The sequence below is a fragment of the Propithecus coquereli genome, unplaced genomic scaffold (assembly GCF_000956105.1).
Source record: "Propithecus coquereli isolate 6110/MARCELLA unplaced genomic scaffold, Pcoq_1.0 Scaffold49, whole genome shotgun sequence".
Lineage (NCBI taxonomy): Eukaryota > Metazoa > Chordata > Mammalia > Primates > Indriidae > Propithecus > Propithecus coquereli.
Genome location: NW_012150729.1, coordinates 166499 through 188457, shown reverse-complemented (window position 1 = coordinate 188457; position 21959 = coordinate 166499). Strand labels below are relative to the sequence as shown.

Sequence of the window (21959 nt, the reverse complement as noted above, 5' to 3'; positions counted from 1 at the left end):
TCCCATGCTGCACATGTCACACCTATATCAATGGTGGCCATGGAAACGTGCAACGAGGCAGCCCAGGGGACCATGACTACCAACAGGATATCTGACTCCTAAAGCCATTCTCCGTCTCAGTTACTGGCCGAGTCCCATGATTACTGGCAGAGCTCACTTACCTTCAAACTTCACATTAAGTAAAGTACCTGAGCAGTGCTGTCAGGATTTATATTGAGTTCTGTTTTAACTATATAGGTATGCCCGCTGCATGTATCTGCCCTAATGATGATGATGAAGCTAGCAAGTATTAAGCCCTTGCTTTGTGTGCCAGACACAGTGCCAAGCACTTTACATGTAAGTATTAGTCCATTTTGTGTTGCTATAAAAAAATACCTGAGGCCGGGCGCGGTGGCTCACACCTGTAATCCTAGCTCTCTGGGAGGCCGAGGCGGGCTGAGCTCAGGAGTTCGAGACCAGCCTGAACAAGAGCGAGACCCCGTCTCTACTAAAAATAGAAAGAAATTAATTGGACAACTAAAAATATATAGAAAAATTAGCCAGGCATGGTGGTGCATGCCTGTAGTCCCAGCTACTCGGGAGGCTGAGGTAGGAGGATTGCTTGAGCCCAGGAGTTTGAGGTTGCTGTGAGCGAGGATGACGCCATGGCACTCTAGCCTGGGCAACACAGTGAGACCCTGTCTCAAAAAAAAAAAAAAAAAAAAAATACCTGAGACCAGGCAATTTATAAAGAAGATAGATTTATTTAGCTCCTGGTTCAGTAGGCTGAGAAATTCAAGGGGATGGCCCTGGCTTCTGGAGAGGGCTTTTGTGCTGCTTTACAACATGACGGAGAGGGTCAAGGACACATGTGAAGACAGGAAAACCTGAGGGGCATCCTGGCGTTATTACAACCCGCTCTCTCGGGAACTAATCCATTACAGTGAGAACAAACCCCATCTCACCAGAGTCAGAACTCACTATGGAAAGAACCGCACCAAGCCGTTCACGTGGGATTTGCCCCCATAACCCAAACACCTCCCAGTAGGCCCCCACCTCCCAACACTGCCACTGGGGATCAAATTTCAACATGAGTTTTGGTGGGGACAGACCAACCAAAGCAATACATTAACTTATCTATTCATCCTATTCCGTTTGAAGTAGACGCTGTCACTGCACTCTTGTTTAGATGAAGAAACTAAGATTGGGGGTGGGGGTGGGGCTAAGTAAGCTGCCTAGGATCCCACAGCCTGTAAGTAGCAGATCTGGATTTGAACCCAGAGTCAGAACTCTGAATCACAGGATCACACTGGACTGTCATCCCAGATAGCAGATTCCCTAACCAACATGCATACTGAGCATGGAGCATTGTTCAGTGCTTAAGAAATTCTGACTTATCCGTAGATAATTTAGTAAGTCACGTTTCTCTGAATGATAATCATCAGGAACATTCTGTCATATTGGACATGCTGACATTTTGGGGGTGGAAAAATAAGTGAAGGGGAAAAAGACTTTTAGAACAATACCATAACCAGTACACCACCCCCTCACTAACTACTCAAATCTAAACTCTGGCAGTCCCATCAGCAAAGCTGCCTGCCAAAAGGCCCTGCTGCAAGAGAAAAGGGAGAGAATAAAAGCGAGTTGCTACCATTTATCTTATTTCAACTCCTTACAAGGAAAATGGGATCTATAAACATTTTGGGGAAAAAATGCCTCAAAGTTTCTAGGCAGCACTTAAAGTTTCTTCCCCACAAAAACATGCCCAAAAATGCAACACGACCAATTCAGTTCACATTCTAGAAAGCAGCAAACTAAATCAACTGTGTACAAGTGGCTATTTAACAAGGTCCTTTTTAGCCTGTACTGGAGGGGAGGGGATTGGGGCAGAGAATGAGATGACTGCATTTTCTGTACCTTATTTGTATTTGTATATATCTTATGTATTTTATTTGCTATATCCCTGGCTCCACTATCACCACCAAAAACAAACAAACAAACAAACAAACAAAAAAACCTCTTTGCTCAGTTTCCAAAATAGCAGCCTCAATGACATGTCTGGTAAAATATCTTAGCAACAATGTCAATATTGTCTCGCTGCAGCTAACCATATTAACATTCCACTCTAATCATGAATTCTCAAATATAAAATGGAATGTGAGTTACTTCATTCATTCTTTTGAGTATCACTCTTGGAAAAAAGCCCTCTAACAATTTCTATAAAGTGACATATAAATTAAACATCAATTATATTCAATAGCTATTACTTTTGTATATCTAACTTGCAAGTATAAATATGAGAACAAACAAATGTTGACAAGGAATCGACATAAAAACAAGAACCACATAAAATATACTGACAAATTACTTGGATCGAATCCTCTTTCCTTGTTATTTCTGCAATGGAAATCTTTCACTTATCTGCTTGTGTATCTGTATTTCAAGTTTATCCTTACAGGATGGCCAAGAACAGGGTTTTCTAGGTAATGGGGGAATGTCCTCCTAAGAGTTTTTAAAGTCACATACACGTACATCTACATGGCTGGCTAGGGCTGGCCCTGCAGAGACACAGGAACAGACAGCACACCAGCAGCTCCGAAACGGGGCTAACCATTCAAAAATCATGTTTTAAAAAATGCTTACGCCCCACCCCTAGTGAGTGGGTCTTGTGGGAATATGAGTCACAAGGGCCCAGGTGAACCAGTCAGATTTAGGAATCACTGTACTACACGGTTACAATAGAGCCCATTTTGTAAAGCGGAGGTGAATGCTAAATCACCTGTGCACAAGAGGAATGTACACACATCTTTGCATAAAGCTTTCTGGCTTCAGATCCTTGCACCCGGGCCTCGTATCCCTGCCTGCTCCCATCTCCTAGAAAATGCATACCCTCCCAGACTGTTTACAGCAACTGTCCCTACAGCACTCTGCTAAGGACATGCCTATTTCCATGGCTTTCTCCTCCATCTGCACCAGATGGAATGGCAAGGGTAGCTGTCTGCCATACAGACAAGTGAGCTAAGCAAACAAAAATATCTAAGATGCCACCATTTACTAAAGTCTAAAGGAGAAGAAAAGCAAGCCAGAATGGTATAGAATTATTATATGTTATAATAAGAGCAAACATTTATAAAATGCTATACTCACCTAGGCACTGTTCTAAGCACTATAACTTATTCAATCCTCACAACAATGGAAAAGTAGTAGATTCTGTCATTATCCCCCACTGTATAGAAGTAGAAATGGAAATACAGTAAGATTAAGCAACTGGAGCTGGGAACTGAACCCAAGCGGCCTGGCTGCTATACTATGCATGGGGGGTTTCTGAGGGATCTACATACAGATGTATAGATATGTGGGTTTAAATTCTGGCTCTGCCACTTACTAACTATGTGATCTTAAGCTAGTTCTTAACCTTTACCAATAAGCTGCTGGTTAGGTGAGGTAACTTACCGCACTGTCTGATATACAGTAAATGGTCAACGAAAAACAACTTTTCGAAAGTACTGTCATATGTTCTCCAGAGGATCCACTTCCTGGTGAACTGTGGTTCACTTCCTAGTTTCTAGTATCTTGAATAAGAAAGAGCTGTCTCATTCCTCTCCCATAACATTTGAGTATCAAAAACTCCTGATCTAAGTTTAAATATTTGTACATGTATACTTTATTTTTCCTTGCTTAATAGGCATTTCCCAAAACCAAGGATTATGTGTTTTTTTAAATCCCCAATCTTCAACTTGAAGTTTTTAAAAAGACTTCATTTCTTTTGACCCTCATAATTACTATCTGACACAGAGAGAGATTAGCACCTTTGTTTTATAGGTAAGAAAACTGAGGTTCAGAAAAAATAAACAACTTGTTCAAAGAGAACTGTAGGTACATTCAAACTGGGGCTCCTAAGATTTCTGAAGCCGACCCAGCAGAGTTCTTATTCATCTTTAACATACTGCTTCCATAAATCAGAAGGGATTTGAGGTACTGTGTAGGGAGTCCAATAACCATAGTAACAATTTAATGGATGGAAGGGGAAAAAACCCTCCAGAATCTCTAATCTTCAGAATCTTAGAGCTAAGGATGTAGCTCTAAGAGGTTTAATCAGATTAGTGGAATCAAAACTCACAAAGCAGGGAAATAAAGAGAGCTGACCTCCCTGAAAAAATGATTTGTAACCTCTCAGTTTTCAACACTGAACTTACAGAATTAATACAAAATCCTCCACTTAATCCTATCAAAAATGAAAGATGACTTAGATGAATCTTTTTAAGCTTTATATAATAAATCAACATTAAACAAGACACATATTTTTGCCTCGCTTAGAACTTTAGTAAGTAATCAATAGTTAACCACTTACCAAAATATGAAAATAGCTATTGAACCCAAGAGAAAAACAGGTAATGAAACAGGCAAGATGGAGTAAACAATTTGAATTTTTATTTATTTTTGACAAATACTTATATGACATATACTATGTGCCAAGCAAGGGTTTAAGAACCTCATAAATATTAATTCACTTAATCCTCATAAGTGAACCACAAGGCACAGAAAGCTTAAGTAATTTGCCTAAATTCACACAGCTAGTAAACTGTGGAGCAATGATACAAACCCAGGCAGTATAGTTTCAAATGGCCAATAAACATACAAAAATGTGTTTGAATTTATTAAGAATTTAATAATTTAAAAGATACACAATTTTTGCCTATCATACTGGCAAAGATGAAATAGACTATTATAATCTATGTTGGTAAGGATTTGAATAAACAAGTATTCTCATATATTGCTGGAGGAACTATAAATCAAACACCACTTTTTCAAAGAATAATTCAAAAAATTTAGAAAAATTATAAATGAACAAACTTGTTATCCAGTAATTTTTCTTACCACTCTTCTTACGAAAGCACAGGCAGTGATGCACAAAGAGATTCACTCTAGAACTGATTTGTAATAACAAAAAAAGATACCACTTATGTGTTCATTAACAGGGGAATAATGAAATAAATTAGAGTATAATTTGCCCAAAATAATACTGAGCAACTTTTTAGAAGCCTATATATTGGCATGTGCTAATATGAAAAAATACCTTAAAATGCATTCAGTCAACATTGTAGTTTACAGAATAAAATGCATGCTAAAGTGCATGTGGGGTTTAAGGATCTGTAGACGTACAGATACATGAACGTATGCACATATATGCATAGCAAATATCTAGAAAGATCATATAAGAAATTTAACATTAGTTGCCTTTGGGGAGTGAAAAGGAAGCAAAGAAGAAATAGGGATGGTATCTGTTCTTTTTCTTTAATAACATTATATAGTTTTTTTTCCATAATTGTGCACTATATTTAACCACTACATTTATAGAGTTTTTTGTTTTTTTTTTTTTTGAGACAGAGTCTCACTGTGTTGCCCGGGCTAGAGTGCCATGGCGTCAGCCTAGCTCACAGCAACCTCAAACTCCTGGGCTCAAGCGATCCTCCTGCCTCAGCCTCCCAAGAAGCTGGGACTACAGGCATGCGCCACCATGCCCGGCTAATTTTTTCTATATATTTTTAGTTGTCCAATTAATTTCTTTCTAGTTTTAGTAGAGACGGTGTCTCGCTCTTGCTCAGGCTGGTTTCGAACTCCTGAGCTCAAACAATTCGCCTGCCTCGGCCTCCCAGAGAGCTAGGATTACAGGCGTGAGCCACCGCGCCTGGCCTCATTTATGGAGTTTTGAATGATTTTACCAAACAAATGTTTTCAGAATAGGATGGATCAAATCCTAGCATTCTCAAGGATATTAAGCAAAACTTGACTTTAAGATATAGAAAAAGAAATATAGACATTACTCAGTGACTCTGAGTCTAGATTAAGACCATGTAAGAATCTCAGAAACAATCCTTCTAGGAAAAAGAAAAATCTAGAGAAGAAAAAAAAAATCAAAATAAGCATCCCCAAAGAGAAAAATTATAAATAATAAATCTATTATCTTCTGTCTCAGGGACAGAGATACAACATAGAGATATTTTCCTTTATATTTACTCATTGCAAGAGATAAAGAAGGCCAGCCAGAGACATGGCACAAAAAACTCATTTATAGTCAAAAACTATACTTTTTTCCCTGAGTTATAGAAAGAAGAAAGCAAAAAAGAAAAATAAAAGGAAAAAAAACCCACCATACTTTCATACCATCACTGCTTTAACTAGCTATGACTTTGAGCAATTGCTCAATGCCTCTTTTCCCAAATATTCCTCAAAAAATGAAGAAATTGAACCAAATTTCTAAGATCCTTCTAGATCTAAAACTTTAAAACCTCATTCCTTTATCATAGTTTGAAAAAGAATCCCTGTACATAATAGGAATAATATGTAGCCATAGATAAAAGATTGCACTTAAGAATACGGCAATGTACTAAGATGTTGCTGGAACTAACCCTGCCTGCTGTTAGGAACTCACCAGGAGTCAGGTTTCTGGCACATCTTGACTTTTTCGCTGTGCAGAGAGGCAGAATGTTATCACATACTGCAGACAACCTGATGATTCACTTTAGTTGCTTTTATAGTTATTTTGGTTTCTTCATAAATTCTTGAATATAAAGCCAATCAGACTAGTGGATCTCTAGCCTCAGCACAAATATGAAATTTAACAATACAGAAAGATACTTTTATCCATCTAACACAGATAGCTTCACCATAAGTGACTTTAGTGAAAATTCCCCAAAGAGTGACTTTCTATAAAAACCCCACTACTACACACCAACAGCCACACTAAGAAAGGGAAGATCCAGATAAATGTCTCTCATATTTCCAACAGAAAAAACATACAAGGGCATGAAAAGAAATGAAAATCATTGAAGAAGATATACAAATGAGCACTAAATACTTAAAGAGGTCTACCGACCTCAAAGAAATGCTAATTAAAAACAATTAAATAGATGTTTTAACCCATACAAGTGGCAAGGATTATTAAAATCAACAATATACCCAATACTAAGAAGAATCGTGCAAAGCAGGCACACTCACATACTGCTTACACAGGTGGCAACCAAGACAGCATTTCTGGAAAACAATTTGGCAAGAGGCACTAATAGCTTATAAAAAGTTCATTTCCTTTCACTATTAATCCCATGCCTAAGAACATACTCTACTAAAATAATCAGTAATTCATATAACGGTATGTATTTTCCAGAGGGTTTTTTTTAATGAATGAGAAAAAATACAGAAACAAAATGAGCCCAAATAAAACCATGGTATAGGGATACAACGAAATATTAGGAATTTTTCATAGACTAATGATATTTTAAAAGGATAAAGCAAAAAATATAGAATATCTTGTTTTTTTCTTTATTCTTATCAGTATTTCCCAAGCTTTCTACAATGAGCATATACTTATTGGGCATCGATTCAAAGACTGATATTTATTCTCTTTACTTCTCTGAAGTAGCTTAAAGGAAATCTTAAGTATAACAAACATTCTAAGTGATAAAATACTGTGGCACTTTGGTTGACAGCAATTTTTTCTTCCTTAGCAGTACATAAAATAATGATGTGTTTTATAATCAATGAAATACAGTATTATATTTCTAATCAGAATAACGTACTACGGATAAATCGTGTCCTCTCAAAATTTGTAACGTTGAAGCCCTAACCCCCAGTGTGAGGGTTTTTGGAGACAGGGCCTTTGGGACATAAATTCAGTTAAATGAGATCAGACTAGATGGTTCCTTCAGATGAGGGTGGGCCCCGCATGACGGGATTAGTAGCCTTATAAGAGGGACCAGAGAGCTTGCTGTCTCTCTCCCCCAGCTATGGAGAACACAGGGAGAGGGTGGCCATTTACAAGCCAGAAAGAGGGCCCTCCCCAGAACCTGACTGCGCTGCAACCTGATTTCAAACTTTCAGCCTCCAGCACTGTGAGAAATAAATTTCTGTGGTTTAAGCCACCTAGACAATGGTATTTTATTATGGCAGCCTGAGCAGACTAAGAAAATTTTCTATCAAAAATAAAAACATTTTTAACATCTGGTGCTTGGAAAGAAGTTTTCTATAAAACAAAAATTATATAGAAAATTTATTAGGCTGGGCACGCTGGCTCACACCTGTAATCATAGCACTCTCAGAGGCCAAGATGGGAGGATCACTTGAGCTCTGGAGTTGGAGACCAGCCTGAACAAGGGTGAGACCCTGTCTCTACTAAAAATAGAAAAAAATTACCCTGTGTGGTGGTGCATGCACCTGTAGTCCCAGCTACTCAGGAGGCTGAGGCAGGAGGATCAATTAAGCTCAGAAATTTGAAGTGGCAGTGAGCTATGATGACGCCACTGCGCTTTACCCAGGGCAACAGAGCGAGACTCTGTCTCCAAAAAAAAAAAAAAAAGAAAGAAAATTTGCTTCTGTGGTGGGAGGTGGGGGGTTGGGGGGTAAAGCCCTCAGAAAGAAAATATACATTAACATATAAATTGCTTGATTTCAGTAAGGGAAATAAAAGCACAATCATCAGGAAGACAGCAGCGTGCAGACAGCCCTCTTCCATCCTTAACCTGGAGTTTGCTTTCAGGCTCTTGGCCTCTGCTATCTGCCAGTTCCATGATCTACAAAGACTCGAGACGAGGTCTCAAACCATTACAGCCACCTATATGCATGTTATTAGGGAAAGGATAAAGATGGGAGAAGAGCCGTTAGAACCCAAAGTAGATGCCGGAGTATTTGGGAATAAGAAGTCATGAAAAGAAGCTTCTAGAACATTCCTCTGCCTGAGATCAGTCCTGCCTTCTCTTTAACAGGGAAAAAACAAGTTTTAAAAGGGGTTTTGTTTATTCTTTAAGGTATCAGAGTTTTCTCAAGAAAGAAAAGATGTACTACTACTGGGTATCCAGCAGAAGCTAACCCTGACAACATCCCCCTAAGGTGGTTTATCAAGGTTAAGAAAATTGGTCCAAGTTAAAGGGGAGGTGATCCAGCTGGGACTTGAATCTGTGTCCTCCAATTCCTAAGTCTGTGCTTTTCCTTGACTTTGCAACATTCATGAGACGACAAAGAGAAAAACTGATGAAGGAACTGATCAAACAGCATTCCTGCTCCTACTAAAAACCAGCCCGGTTCCATTCTACACTTAAAACGTGTCCTAATATTTTACAGAATTTGTTTAGATGTCCTGGTAAAGAGAAATACAATACCTTTAAACTAAACTATTTCTGCTTGTTTTGTTGCTTGGGAAACCTTTTTGGAGTCCGTTAACAAGAAGATACCAAATATCCATAGCTCAGCAAGACAAGTCACTGCACTACATTCCTAAATAATACTCTACAACCACAGAAAATGGGCAATGGCAGCACAGAGTAATCAAAAGCAGCTTCATATTTTCCGCATAAAACAAAGCATCGTTTGTATAGAGGCATTTTTAGAAGGTACCACTGCAAGCCAGACTGCAGCCTGGAATGGCTTAAAATACCAAGTTTAACAATCACATCAATGGCTTTTAAACTTTAGAGGCAAACAGCTTCCTTTTACTTCAAATTCAAAGTGAAGAATGAGATGCAAAGCTAACAGATTAATTCAGTACACACACAGGCTTAGAGACTATCCAATGCCTTAATTAACACCATTAAAAGTTTATTTAGCCAACCACCTGGGTTTTAATGATGGAAAGGTAAAGGTCAAATGGCTTTTTTAATAAGTTGTTCCAAACTAAGCCCCCCTGCTGGAAAAAAAAGGATACAAATAATTAAACTGAAAGGAAAAGACTAACAAAAAGTTATTATTTTGGCACATAAAGAAACTGCTCCTTAATCGGTCTATATTTTAATTGAGGCATACCACAATTAAAAGTTCACTGAACTTTGCTCTTCTCCCTCAACTTGGACCTACTTCCGCACCAATACCGAATGACTAGGAGACTTAGAGAGGGTAAAACATTATGAATTCAAGACTAGAGAAGGGACAGAGAGGGACAGAGAGGGACAGGGAGGGACCAGCCCTCTCCAGGGAGGGCAAGAGGCCTTGCCCATCTAATGCTTCCAGAGTGAGGCCAAAATCTCCAGAATTCAAAGAAAAAAAGCACTCCCAACTCTGAGCTTTAATTATATCACAAATGTTACATAAAATCGTTTCATTTCTTAGAGACCAGTAAAAAAAACACACAACAAAAAAACACTAGCTGAGCCATTCATTTGCTGTGTACAAGTAATAGCTATTACAATGAGCTGTACTAGGTATCTGTGCTGTTAGTTTTTGAAGGGGAGGGAACCTGCCCAGTGTCTATGACTGAAGGATCCTCCACACTGCACACTGCCCTACAGAAGCTAGGAAGTCCAAACACACTCTTCCAGTCTCTCACGCAGCTAGAACCCAGGCATGTGAACCAGGCTCAGCCACTTCGATGCAGCTGCACTACATTTTCAAATCTTCTTTGACTTTCCTTAAGCATTTTCTTTTCCAGATGAATTTTTAAATCAATTTTATGTTGTGTTAAAAAAAGGGGGGGGCAGGGTTTTTAAGGCCATGAAACTACTCTGCATGATACTATAATGGTGAATGCAGGTCATTAAACATTCATCCAAATCCATTAAATGTATTACAACACCAGAGTGAACCCTAATGTAAACTATGGACTTTGGGTGATGATAATGTGTCAATATAAGTTTGCTGGTTGTAACAAGTGTACCGCTCTCGGGGGCAATGTCGATAATGGGGGAGGCTATGCATATGTAAGAGCAAATCTCTGTACCTTCCAATCAATTTTGCTGTGAACCTAAAACTGTCCTAAAAATAAAGTATTTTAAAACAAATAATTGGGATTGCATCAGGGATTAAATGGAATATATAGATAATTAAGGAAGAGGCAGTCAGTTTAAAAAAATCAATCAGCCTATTCAGGAATACAGTATTTGTTCCCATTTATATTCTGGACTTCCTCTAAGTCCTTGAGTAAAGTTTTATCATTTTCTTCAATATAACGCTTGCAAATTTCTTCTTAGGCTGATCATTATAGCTTTTGTTACTACTGTAAAATGGAACTTTTTTTCTATTCATTTTCTAAACAGTGGTGCTATACAGAAAAGATATTAACTTTCTATGTGGCTGTTTCCACTCTAAACTCTTACTAGGTCCAGACTTGATATCAGAACACTCCAAATCTTAAGAGTGCAGTAATTATTTAATTTTTAAACTAAGTAACAGTTTAATAATAGTAACATGAATATTTTCTGATAGTAAAGGTCACTTAAAATGGTGAAACATGTGGTAAAGGTTGTACATCCTCTCTGGAGAGCTTCGAAACAAACACAGAACCTCATTTGCTTGTTTTAGATCAAGGCCCTAACATAAAGCAGGCAGAGAAAAAAATAGATGCCCTCGTCTGGCCCTCCCCACATTATGGTTTAATATTGATTTTTGCTCCCTTAGGCCTAACTCAAGGTCAAGAAAAATATAGTAATCATTTGCACTGATGGAAAAGCAGAAACAAGTTGAATGTGCTTGCTGAAAAAACATTTTAAAGTTTTCAATATCGCATTCTCCAACATGCCTCTACAGCCTCCAAAAAGCACTTTTTTGCCTAGCTATAAGCATTTCCTAGGTAAAAAATAATAATAATCATGAAAAAAAATTTTGCTAATTATTTTAGAGCTTACTCAATGTTTTCAATAGTTCAAATCTCACTGTATATAACATTTCAAATATCCTTATATATATATATAACTTGAATTTCACTACCTGCTAAAATTTTACCAATAGTTTACAGTAGATACATGTGACATGTTCTTTTAGGGATTGTTGAGGCGATAACTTTTCAATACTTTTGAAAAATATTTGGTTTCTTTTGAATAATACTAAATTTGACTCAGTGATTATGTTTTCCAAATTCTCAAAATAGGTATAACATAAAAGTGTAGTAAATGATTGTCTGTAAAAACAATCAACAAAGGATATGAAAAACAGAACTCAACGTTTTAGACATAAATATTTCCTTAATTTCTATGATTGCAAGTTCAAGTACATAAAAATGAATTTTGTGTCTTTGTTTTTAATTGGAAACAGTAGAGCAAAATTTTTCCATATTGCAGGAGACATTATTACCCAAATTTCAGAGCAGTCTCAGATTAGCCAGCTTTAATTTATAGAGAAACTTAGCTATGATTTACTCATATAATGAGAGTTGGCACAGAACTCAACATATGAGTGGTCAAATTTCCAAGTACTTTCCCCAATCATCTTGTGACATAACTTCATCAGGATTTAAAATTCCATCTGCTTTGTTCCTAACCTAATACAACCAGGTTCTAGTTAAGAGCAAAAAAGCATATACCATACAGATGTTTTATGAGAAACGTTCCCATTGCTCTTTCAAGTTGGTTTATATTAGTGAAAAAGCCACAGGGTGGGAATTATTATGAAGAAATAATTCCAAAAAAGCAGTAGTTGCATTTAAAGACCAAAGGGAGAAATAAACCCCAAATCACATGCTCTGAAACTGGAAAAGTTTCAAACACAAACTATGTGTCTGTTTGGCTAGTATGAAAGGCAGGGGTGCTAAAGATCATTAATATATTGTTATTTCACATGAGTCTGGCATTGGTCAAAGACGATGGTAGGTCTGTTTTGAAAGACTTACTGACTAGGGAGTTTTGGCTTAGGGACCCTGACCCTGAGAAAATAATCCACAGTTGGCAGCTTCTGCCTAACAGACAGCCTGGGATCTAACTTTACCCTGGAAATTACAAAGGCTTCTAGAGAAGCAGATAAAAAGGTTCCTAGGACTGGTGTCAGATGAGCCAAAACTGAAAAAAGTTGGGGTTGTCTTTTTTTTTTTAAAACAGCTTTCAGAAAACTAATGAGAAAGACATTTTGGCCTTGATCCAGCAGAGGGTGAATGTCTGCCTGGATAGAAATTATGTGAACTGAAATTTCTCCATAGTAACAATTCTAATTAATTATTCAAAGCTAAGGGTTGATTTTCTAAGGTTAAGAGCTAACGATGGTCTCCTGTTTATATCATTAAAAACTGGTTTCTTCTTTTCTTTGTGTCTGCTTACCCAGGCATTGATGAGAAGCTGATAATGGAATCTTATTGGCAACCTTAAAAGAAAGGCTCTACCTTGAGTTTGCCATTCTGCAGACTTAAGGAATAATTAGTAATAAACAGAAATTTTGTCTAAGTTCTATATAACCAAAAAGTGTAGAAATCCACTTATCCTCTTACGTAAGTACGGAAACAGGAAATATTAACAATATTAGAAGAAGGCGTTACAAGATCTTTTGAATTAAAGAGTTAACGATAATTTCATGTTGTTTCAGTAACAACATACTTTTAACAAAAATTAAAACTGAAATGTTATTCGATATATAATAACTCAAAAAACCATCCACTCTCCAACGAGACTGGATTAACATGAGTTTACAGGGTGAAATGCAACATTTCAGGAAAGTCAACTCACGCTAACAGATTTTTATTGTGCAATAGTTAGACAATACGTAGTTTTTCTAGCAAGAGTATAGCACTGAGTGTTCACCAAAATAACCTTAGAGGAGGTTATCACATGGAATGTAATGCTATTAGAGTCACAATGACCACATGCACCAGAACTCTACAAACGAGAATGAAATCCAAGCTAAATTAAGTAGCTTTCATCATTATGAAAACTAGCAGTCTGGCATTAAGTGGGGCTACACCTGTTAGGAGTAAAATTTGATACCCAAAAAGATGAGGACCAGTCAGCCAGCAGTTGGTCAAACATATAAAATGTAATTGCATGTGGGAAAAGGGAAAAGGCTTTCTAGAAACCAAATTCCTGAACACACCTGCTATCCCTCAATGTCTTTAGCTTTGACTCCCTCCAGATTTGAAGGACCCGTTAAAATTATGAACCTTTACAGTCTTCTGGGGAAGGATTAATTCACACCCAAACTCAATTCTCAAAGTCACTTCTCATAAGAAAGCTCAGAAATATTTTTCATCAATCAAAGCAGAAAACCAACAAAGAAACACTGGACTTAACTTGGGACTCTAGAAAAAATGTACCTAACAGACATTTACAGAACATTCTACCCCAAAACTACAGAATGTACACTCCTCTCATCAGCACACGGGAGGACGGATCACATCTTAGGCCACAAAACAAGTGGCAGCAAATCAGAAAAATCTAAATGATACCATGTATCTTCTCAGACCACTAGCTTTATTCTAATGATATAAAACTAGAATCAATTCCAGGAGAAACTCTCAAATCCACAAAAAGTCATGGAAATTAAACAATGTGATGCTGAACAATCCTTGGGTCAATTATGAAATTAAGAGGGAATTCGAAAGATTCTTCGAACTGAATGACAAAGGGGACACAAGCTTTCAAAAATCTACAGGATACGGAAAAAGCAGTGTGAAGGAGAAAGTTCATAGCTTTAAATACTTACATCAAAAAGATCACAAATTAACAACCTAATGTCACATATCAAGGAACTAGAAAAAGAAGAATAAACCAAACCCAAAGCCAGTAGAAGAAAAGAATAAAGCTCAAAGCAGAACTAAACGAATTGGAAACCAAAAAAAATACAACCGATCAATGAAACAAAAAGTTGGTTCTTCAAAAAAATAAAATCAATGGACAACTAGCCAGATTAACCAGAAACAGAAGAGAAAGGACTCAAATAAGCTCAATTAGAAATGAAAAAGGAGACATTACAACTGATCTCACAGAAATACAAAATATCACCTGTGAATACTACAAAAACCACTATGCACACAAACTAGAAAATCTAGTGGATATGAATAAATTCCTGGAAACACACAACCTCCCGAGCCTGAATCAGGAAGAAACAGAAACCCTGAACAGACCAAAAACTAGCAGCAAGACTGAGGCAGCAATAAAAAATCTCCCAACAAAAAAAGCCCTAGACCAGAAGGATTCATAGCCGAATTCTACCAGACCTACAAAGAACAGGTACCTGTTCTACAGAAATTATTCCATAACATCAAGAAAGAGAGAATCCTCCCTAACTCATTCTGTGAAGCCAGTATCACCTTGATACCAAAGCCAGGAAAGGACACAACAAAAAAAGAAAACTACAGATTAATATCCCTTATGAACAAAGATGAGAAAATCCTCAACAAAATCCTAGCAAGCCAAATTCAACAGCACATCAAAAAGATAATTCACCACAATCAAGTGGGTTTCATCCTAGGGATGCAAGTATTGTTCAACATATACAAATCAATAAATGTGATTCATCACAAAAACAAAGACCATATGATCATCTCAACAGATGCAGAAAAAGCATTCAATAAAATCCAGCACTCTTTCATGACAATAACAACCCTCCATAAACTAGGCATAAAGGAACATACCTCAAAATTCTAAAAGCCATATATGACAAACCCATGGCCAACATCATACTGAACGGGGAAAAGTTGAAAGCAGTCCCTCTAAGAATTGGAACAAGACAAGGGTGCCCACTGTCACCACTTCTATTCACCATAGTAGTGGAAGCCCAAGCCAGAGTAGTCGGGCAAGAGAAAGAAAAAAGGGCATCCAAATCAGGAAAGAGGATGTCAAACTATCCCTGTCTGCTAATGATATGATCTTGTATCTAGAAAACCCTAAACACTCCACAAAAAGATTTCTAGAATTAATAAATTCAGCAAAAGCTCACATTACTAAATCAATGTACACAAATCAGTAGCACTTCTATATACTAATAACAGACAAGCTGAGAGTCAAATCAAGGACTCAATACCATTTACGATAGCAACAAAGAAAATAAAATACTTAGGAATATACTTAACCAAGGAGGTGAAAGATAGCTACAAGGAGAACTACAAAACACTGATGAAAGAAATCGTAGATGACACATATGAAAAAACATCCCATGCTCATAGAATAGCAAAATCAACATCGTTAAAATGTCCATACTGACCAAAGTGATTTACAGATTCAATGCAATTCCCTTCGAAATACCACATTATATTTCAAAGACCTAGAAAAAATAATCCCAACCTTCATTTGTAACCAGAAAAAGAGCCAGAATAGCCAAAGCAATCTTAAAAAAAAGAACAAATCTGGAGTCATCACATTACCTGACTTCAAATTATACTACAAGGTTATAATAACCCAAACAGCATGGTACTGGTATAAAAATGGAGACATTGACCAATGGAACAGAATAGAGAACCCAGAAATAAAACCATATAGATACAACCAACTGTTCTTCGACAAAGCAGACAACAACATACACTGGAGAAATGATACCCTATTCAATACATGGTGCTGGGAAAACTGGATAGCCACATGCAGATGAATGAAATAGGACCCCTATCTATCACCATATAAAAAAATTAATTGAAGGTGGATTAAAGACTTATATGCAAGTCATGAACCCGTAAAAATTCTAGAAGAAAACATAGGAAAAACTCTTCTAGACATAGGTGTAGGAAAAGAATTTATAACTAAGATCCCAAAGGCAAATACAGCAGCAACAGAAATAAATAAATGGGACTTAATTAAAGAGATTCTGCACAGCAAAGGAAATAATTAGCAGAGTGAATAGATAACCTACAGAATGGGAGAAAATATTCACAAACTATACATCTGACAAAGGACTAATATCCAGAATGTACAAAGAAGTCAGCAAGAAAAAAACAAACAACCCTTTCAAAAAGTAGGCAAAAGGGTCAGGAACAGTGAGGCTCAATTCTGTAATGCTAGAACTCTGGGAGGCCAAGACGGGAAGATTGAGACCAGCCTGAGCAAGAGTGAGACCTCATCTCTACAAAAAACAGAAAAATCAGCCAGGCATGGTGGCGCATGCCTGTAGTTGCAGGTACTCAGGAGGCTGAGGCAGGAGAATCGCTTGAGCCCAGGAGTTTGAGGTTGCAGTGATATACGATGACACCACTGCACGAAAGAGCAAAACTCTGTCTCAAAAAAAAAAAAAACGTGGGCAAAAGACATGAACGGAAGTTTTTCAAAAGAAGATAGACAAATGGGCAACATATGAAAAAATGTTTAACATCAGTAATCATCAGGGAAATGCAAATTAAAACCACAGTGAGATAACACTTTACACCTGTCAGAATGGCCATTATTAAAAAAGTCAAAAAATAATAGATGCTGGCACAGATCCAGAGAGAAAGGAACGTTCATACACCGTTGGTGGAACTGCAAATTAGTATAACCTCTGGAAAACAGTATAGAGATTCCTCAAAGAACTAAAATTAGACCTACCATTTGATCCAGCAATCCCACTACTGGGTATCTACCCAAAGGAAAAGAAATCATTTGATCAAAAATACACCTGCATTCAAACGTTTACTGCAGCACAATTCACAACTGCAAAGATACGGAATCAACCTAAGTGCCTATCAATGGATGAGTGGGTAAAGAAAATGTGGTGTATATATATCTCACGGAGTACTACTCAGCCATGAAAAGGAATGAAATGATGTCTGTTACAGCAGCTTGGATGGAACTGGAGACCATTATCCTAAGTATTTCAGAAATAGAGAAACAATCACATGTTCTCACTAAGAAGTGGGAGCTAAATCATGGGCACACACAGTCATAAAAAGATGTAAAGGACATTGGAAACCAAGAAGGAGGGGTGGAAGGAAGGGAGATGAGGGATAAAAACTTACCTATTGGGTACAATGAACACTATCCTGGTGACAGGCACACCAAAACCCCTGACTTCAGCATTATACAATGAGTTTATTTATACTCTCTTAATATTTTGAATATATATATTTTTTTTCATTTCTCATAGCCTCCAGTCTGCTGTTTGTTCTAACCAGGTCACCCTCTCTGACCTATTCCCAAAGCAGTGAACCTACCCAGCCTGGAGTGAGTCAGCTCATTCTCCTACACATACCTGTTTCCTTCTTGCTTCCCTTTCCTCCCTCTCGGCTCTTCTTCAGCACAGCCTTTAACATTTTCAACACTCTTTTGTTTCTAAAGAGAAAAGGAGAGAAGAGCAATTAAAGGTTCTTGCGTAATAACTTGCATATTGACATAAGAAGTAACTGGTATTAAAGCAGATTGCTCAGGATATTATGAAGGTACCTTGAGTTTTACATTAATTTTCTGTGAATAAACTGTGATGGGAAACTGAATGCTAAACACATGAGGAATGTTTTGTAACTTACAATGAAGTAATCAGAAATTCACTGTCTTGTTGTAAAAGTTAAAAAAACATAATAGTGCATTCTTGGCATTCCACATCTAATTAAGGTTATGAGGCTAAACCTGGGTACAGTACTGTAAGAGATTTGGCACAGAAATACTGTCTCCTGATCTTAGTTCATCAAAAGAAGAAAATACTAAAACACAGAATCAAAAAGATAATGGTTAAGAAGGAAGCTATGTGGTCAAAGGCAATGTTTTACAGGTGTTACTAATTATACAACTACAAGAAAAACATTTTGGAAGGTTATGAAATGAAGCATATCTTATAAACAGTTGCAAAATAAATACAGTGGGAACACATTTTAACCCTGATCAAGGGAGCTGATTAAACAGCACACACTGCAATGGGTTTTTACTATATATAGTTATGACCTTGGGGTGTTGGGAGCGGGAAGGTGAGCAGAATAGGCCTATGGCATTATGGCCAAATCCTTTAAATAATGAACTGTATTTTTAAGCAGGGTTGTTTTGAGCTTGTGAAAACACCACAATGGCCCAGGCCTAAGATGAAACATGAAACCATCTCCACAACAAGAGACAGACAAAAGCACCATTATTTCCATCATGAAGCTAGCCTCCTTTAGCTCTCTCCCCCCACTAGCAACTCAGATGACATAGCTGGACAACCCCAAACAGTAACAACTCTTAGTGGGTTGTGTTAACCCATCACACCTTTGCTAATGCACTAAGAGAGGAAAGCAGAAGGCGAGGAAGTTACTCGTAAACAGACAAGCAAGGAGAGGGGAAGGGAAGGAAGGTGGGGGCGGGGAGAAGGGAGAGAGGAACAGAGGATGGGGGCAGGAGGGAGAAATGCACTCAGGAGGGCTCCCAGACTTGCCTAGTTGGCGTGCTTCAGTGTAACACCGACCCCAGACCACCTCTCAACCCCCAGAGTGAACAGAGGTGTTGTGGGGTCCCCACTGAAATGTGCTGCCATTCACAGAATCACACAATGTAGCAAGGGGTGACCTTTCTTATCATTCGGTCCAGGCCTGTATTTATTTTTCCAAGCCCTTTGTTTTACTGATGAAGAAACAGAGAGACCCAGGGAGGCTGACTTGCCCACGGGTCATGCAGCTAATTAACAGCGGGGCCAGAATCCACATGTGCAGGCTCCCAGCAAGGGGCTGCCTTCCTCCACTCCAGCAGGCCAGCCTCTCTTTCCAGACTAATGAAAACTCTGGGCAACAGCGATCAAACAAACAAAACTGAGAGATAGTAGGAGAATAATTTCTTAAGTATAATTTGAAGAAAGCCATACTGAAGGTTATCAGGGTTAAATCATCTTACAAACAAGTCTTTACACACAAAAGGAGTAGGGCTTAGAGCCTAATTCTTTCTTTTGAATGAACCCTGGTGAAAAGAGCTAGGTTTCACCTAAAGGGCAAACGCGAAATCTGGAAGAGGGCCACAGGGAGCTTCCACGAGGGGAACTACGGTAACACAAATTTCTCTGAAGAGTCACAGTTGAACGAAACAATGCAAAATGTTGTAGCATAAAAAATAGTATACAAAATAAAATAATAAATAAATAGATGCCTGGTAAACACAGACATTTTCTTCTTCAAATCAACCAACCTTTTGGGTTTGCAACTTAGCAAAGACGACATACTTATAAAAGAAAAATATCGACAGAGCAATGCTGTCAAAGCTTGTCCAAGGTTCCCTGCACACACCTTGGTGAACTCTCCCACAGCCCTGTATTACCTTGATCACTGACCAGCTCAGGCCCCGCCATGTCCATGAAGCTGCCCCTGATTAATCACCCAGGTCATCATCAATTTGCAGCAGACCTACCCTGCCACTCAGAGTACGCATCCCACAGTGCAAAGACTAGATGACACTGACTTCCGCATCTCATCCCAGACACCTTGTTTGCCTACTCTGAGAAGCTCAGCTGTTTTCAGGATAGTTACATCTTCCACGTCAGTGGTCTTAAGTGAAAGAGGCTATCAAATATCTGCCGTAATTTTTTCTTCCAGTTCTTGTTTTCTTCCATAAATAGAAACTCAAGACAAAGAGCTTAAATTTTATATTCTAAAAGCTATTCAAACTGTGACCTGGAGAAACTTTAACCCAGTCAGACCTGAGTGCAAAAATAAAGAACCCTCCCCACCATACATGAACTGGAAAGGAAAGAAGTAAGCCTTCCCAGCAAGTTAAATTCTGAGATTAATAGATCAGAGCGGAGCTATACAAAGTCACCTGGAAGTCTGTGACCTAAAACCCATAATGGGAACTTGATATTCATCAACTAAAGACTGTGTCCATCTGAAGGTGGATGGTCAGAAATAGCAGCTGTCATAACAGGCTGGAGGGGCCAAGACCGGAGATATATTCCAGAGACGATTACCGAGCATACCTGACAGTATCTATGTACTTAAAAACACACTCCCCCACATCCAATTCTGGAAGTGGATGCATCAGGCTATAGGAGCTGGGTTCTATTAAACATTGGCATGATGCAACTACTTCCCTTTGTTCTAATTCCGTTCTCACAGAGAGGCACACAGAACTTGGCTCCTTTCTTAGCCTGCCAACGGTAGGGAGAGAGGGTGCTGGTCCAGTCAACACAACTGTTTGGCCTGTTGACAGATATGATTCTGGAAGTAAATTAATAAACCAGTGCTCTAGCTTTAAACAAAAGCTCTTGTGAGCTTTGTTAAAGGGTGTCCCTTTGCCAAGTGAGTCATCCATTTAAGAAGTGGAGAATCGTGAGCTTCTGACCCCCTCTTTGAGGACCAAAAGGAAGACAATGGTAAAGCCCTCAATGGGAATGCCACCTTGAAGCCCACCTGGGTGGCAGCCAGCAGGCTCTCCTTCCCTGCACCACCACACACTTCCCTTCCCACAGCAACTGCAACCATTGCCATTTTCCCCCCCCGAAAGGGTGAACACTGACCTGTCATGGACGGGAACCAAATAGAAATGATGTAACCCAGCCCTCCAGACACAGTAACTTAGACCCAAATGATTAAATGGCAAGCCCAACACACTGAAAAGAAACTGGCAGAGCTATCAAGTTGCTACCAGAGAGCCATATGTGTGGTGAGGAAGTACTTATGGACAAGTATCGTAGCATAAAAGAAATGTCCTTTTTTACATGTATATATTACAGACCAAAGGCACAGGTATGATTCAAATGCTGGCCAAAAAGAATCCTTCAAGTTCTGCCTCATAAAACCTTAGCCTCTGCGACAGCAAGTAGAACAAATATGTGGCTGGATTCAAATACTTAAGAATAAGTCTTTGAAAAAGTAGAAAATGTCAGCTGTCATTTCTTTAAATTAAGTACTCTTGAGTAACAGAGTACAGCGGAGAAAATAATATCTCTTCCTCATTCATGGCACGGTTTATGGCTGATACCCCTATAACAAAAGACAGATTAACAAGAGAAAATCATAACAAATTTATTTAACCAAAGTTTTATGTGACATAAGAGCCTTCAAAAATGCAGACCCAAAGTCCCAGGGAACCTGTGTTTTTATGCTTAGGTTCAACGAAGAATGGACAGTCGTGTAAAAGTATGACCTAATGGTAGTAAGTGGGGTTTGGGGATTTAGCAAGGCCTGTGTGTTAGGGCAGGACCCCCTTGGAATGGGGGACTTCCATAACCTACTTTTAAGTGAGATAGATCAGAGAATTACTTTATGACCATGCTTCAGGGGACAAAGGTGGGAGGAGGTTAGAGTGGCCTTCTTGCTTCTGCAGTTCTCTCAACTGCCAAGGTACCGTATTTTGGGATATCGTGTTCTGGGCCCCAACAAGAGGAAAACTAGCCTCTAAGTTACAAAAGAAATTAAATCAACATCAAAAGCTTTCTTTTACTTTTGG

The 21959-nt window shown here is 38.4% G+C and overlaps 1 protein-coding gene across 2 annotated transcripts in view; it reads right to left on the bottom strand.

Annotated features, from left to right (window-relative positions):
* TANC1 (tetratricopeptide repeat, ankyrin repeat and coiled-coil containing 1) overlaps positions 1 to 21959 on the bottom strand; it is a 226127-nt gene that overhangs the window by 127808 nt on the left and 76360 nt on the right. For both annotated transcript variants that reach the window (XM_012655855.1, XM_012655856.1), the window contains exon 3: positions 17812 to 17891. In XM_012655855.1, the coding sequence (XP_012511309.1) occupies positions 17812 to 17872 (61 nt within the window). In that variant the 5' untranslated portion in view covers positions 17873 to 17891. The remainder of the gene's footprint in view (positions 1 to 17811; positions 17892 to 21959) is intronic.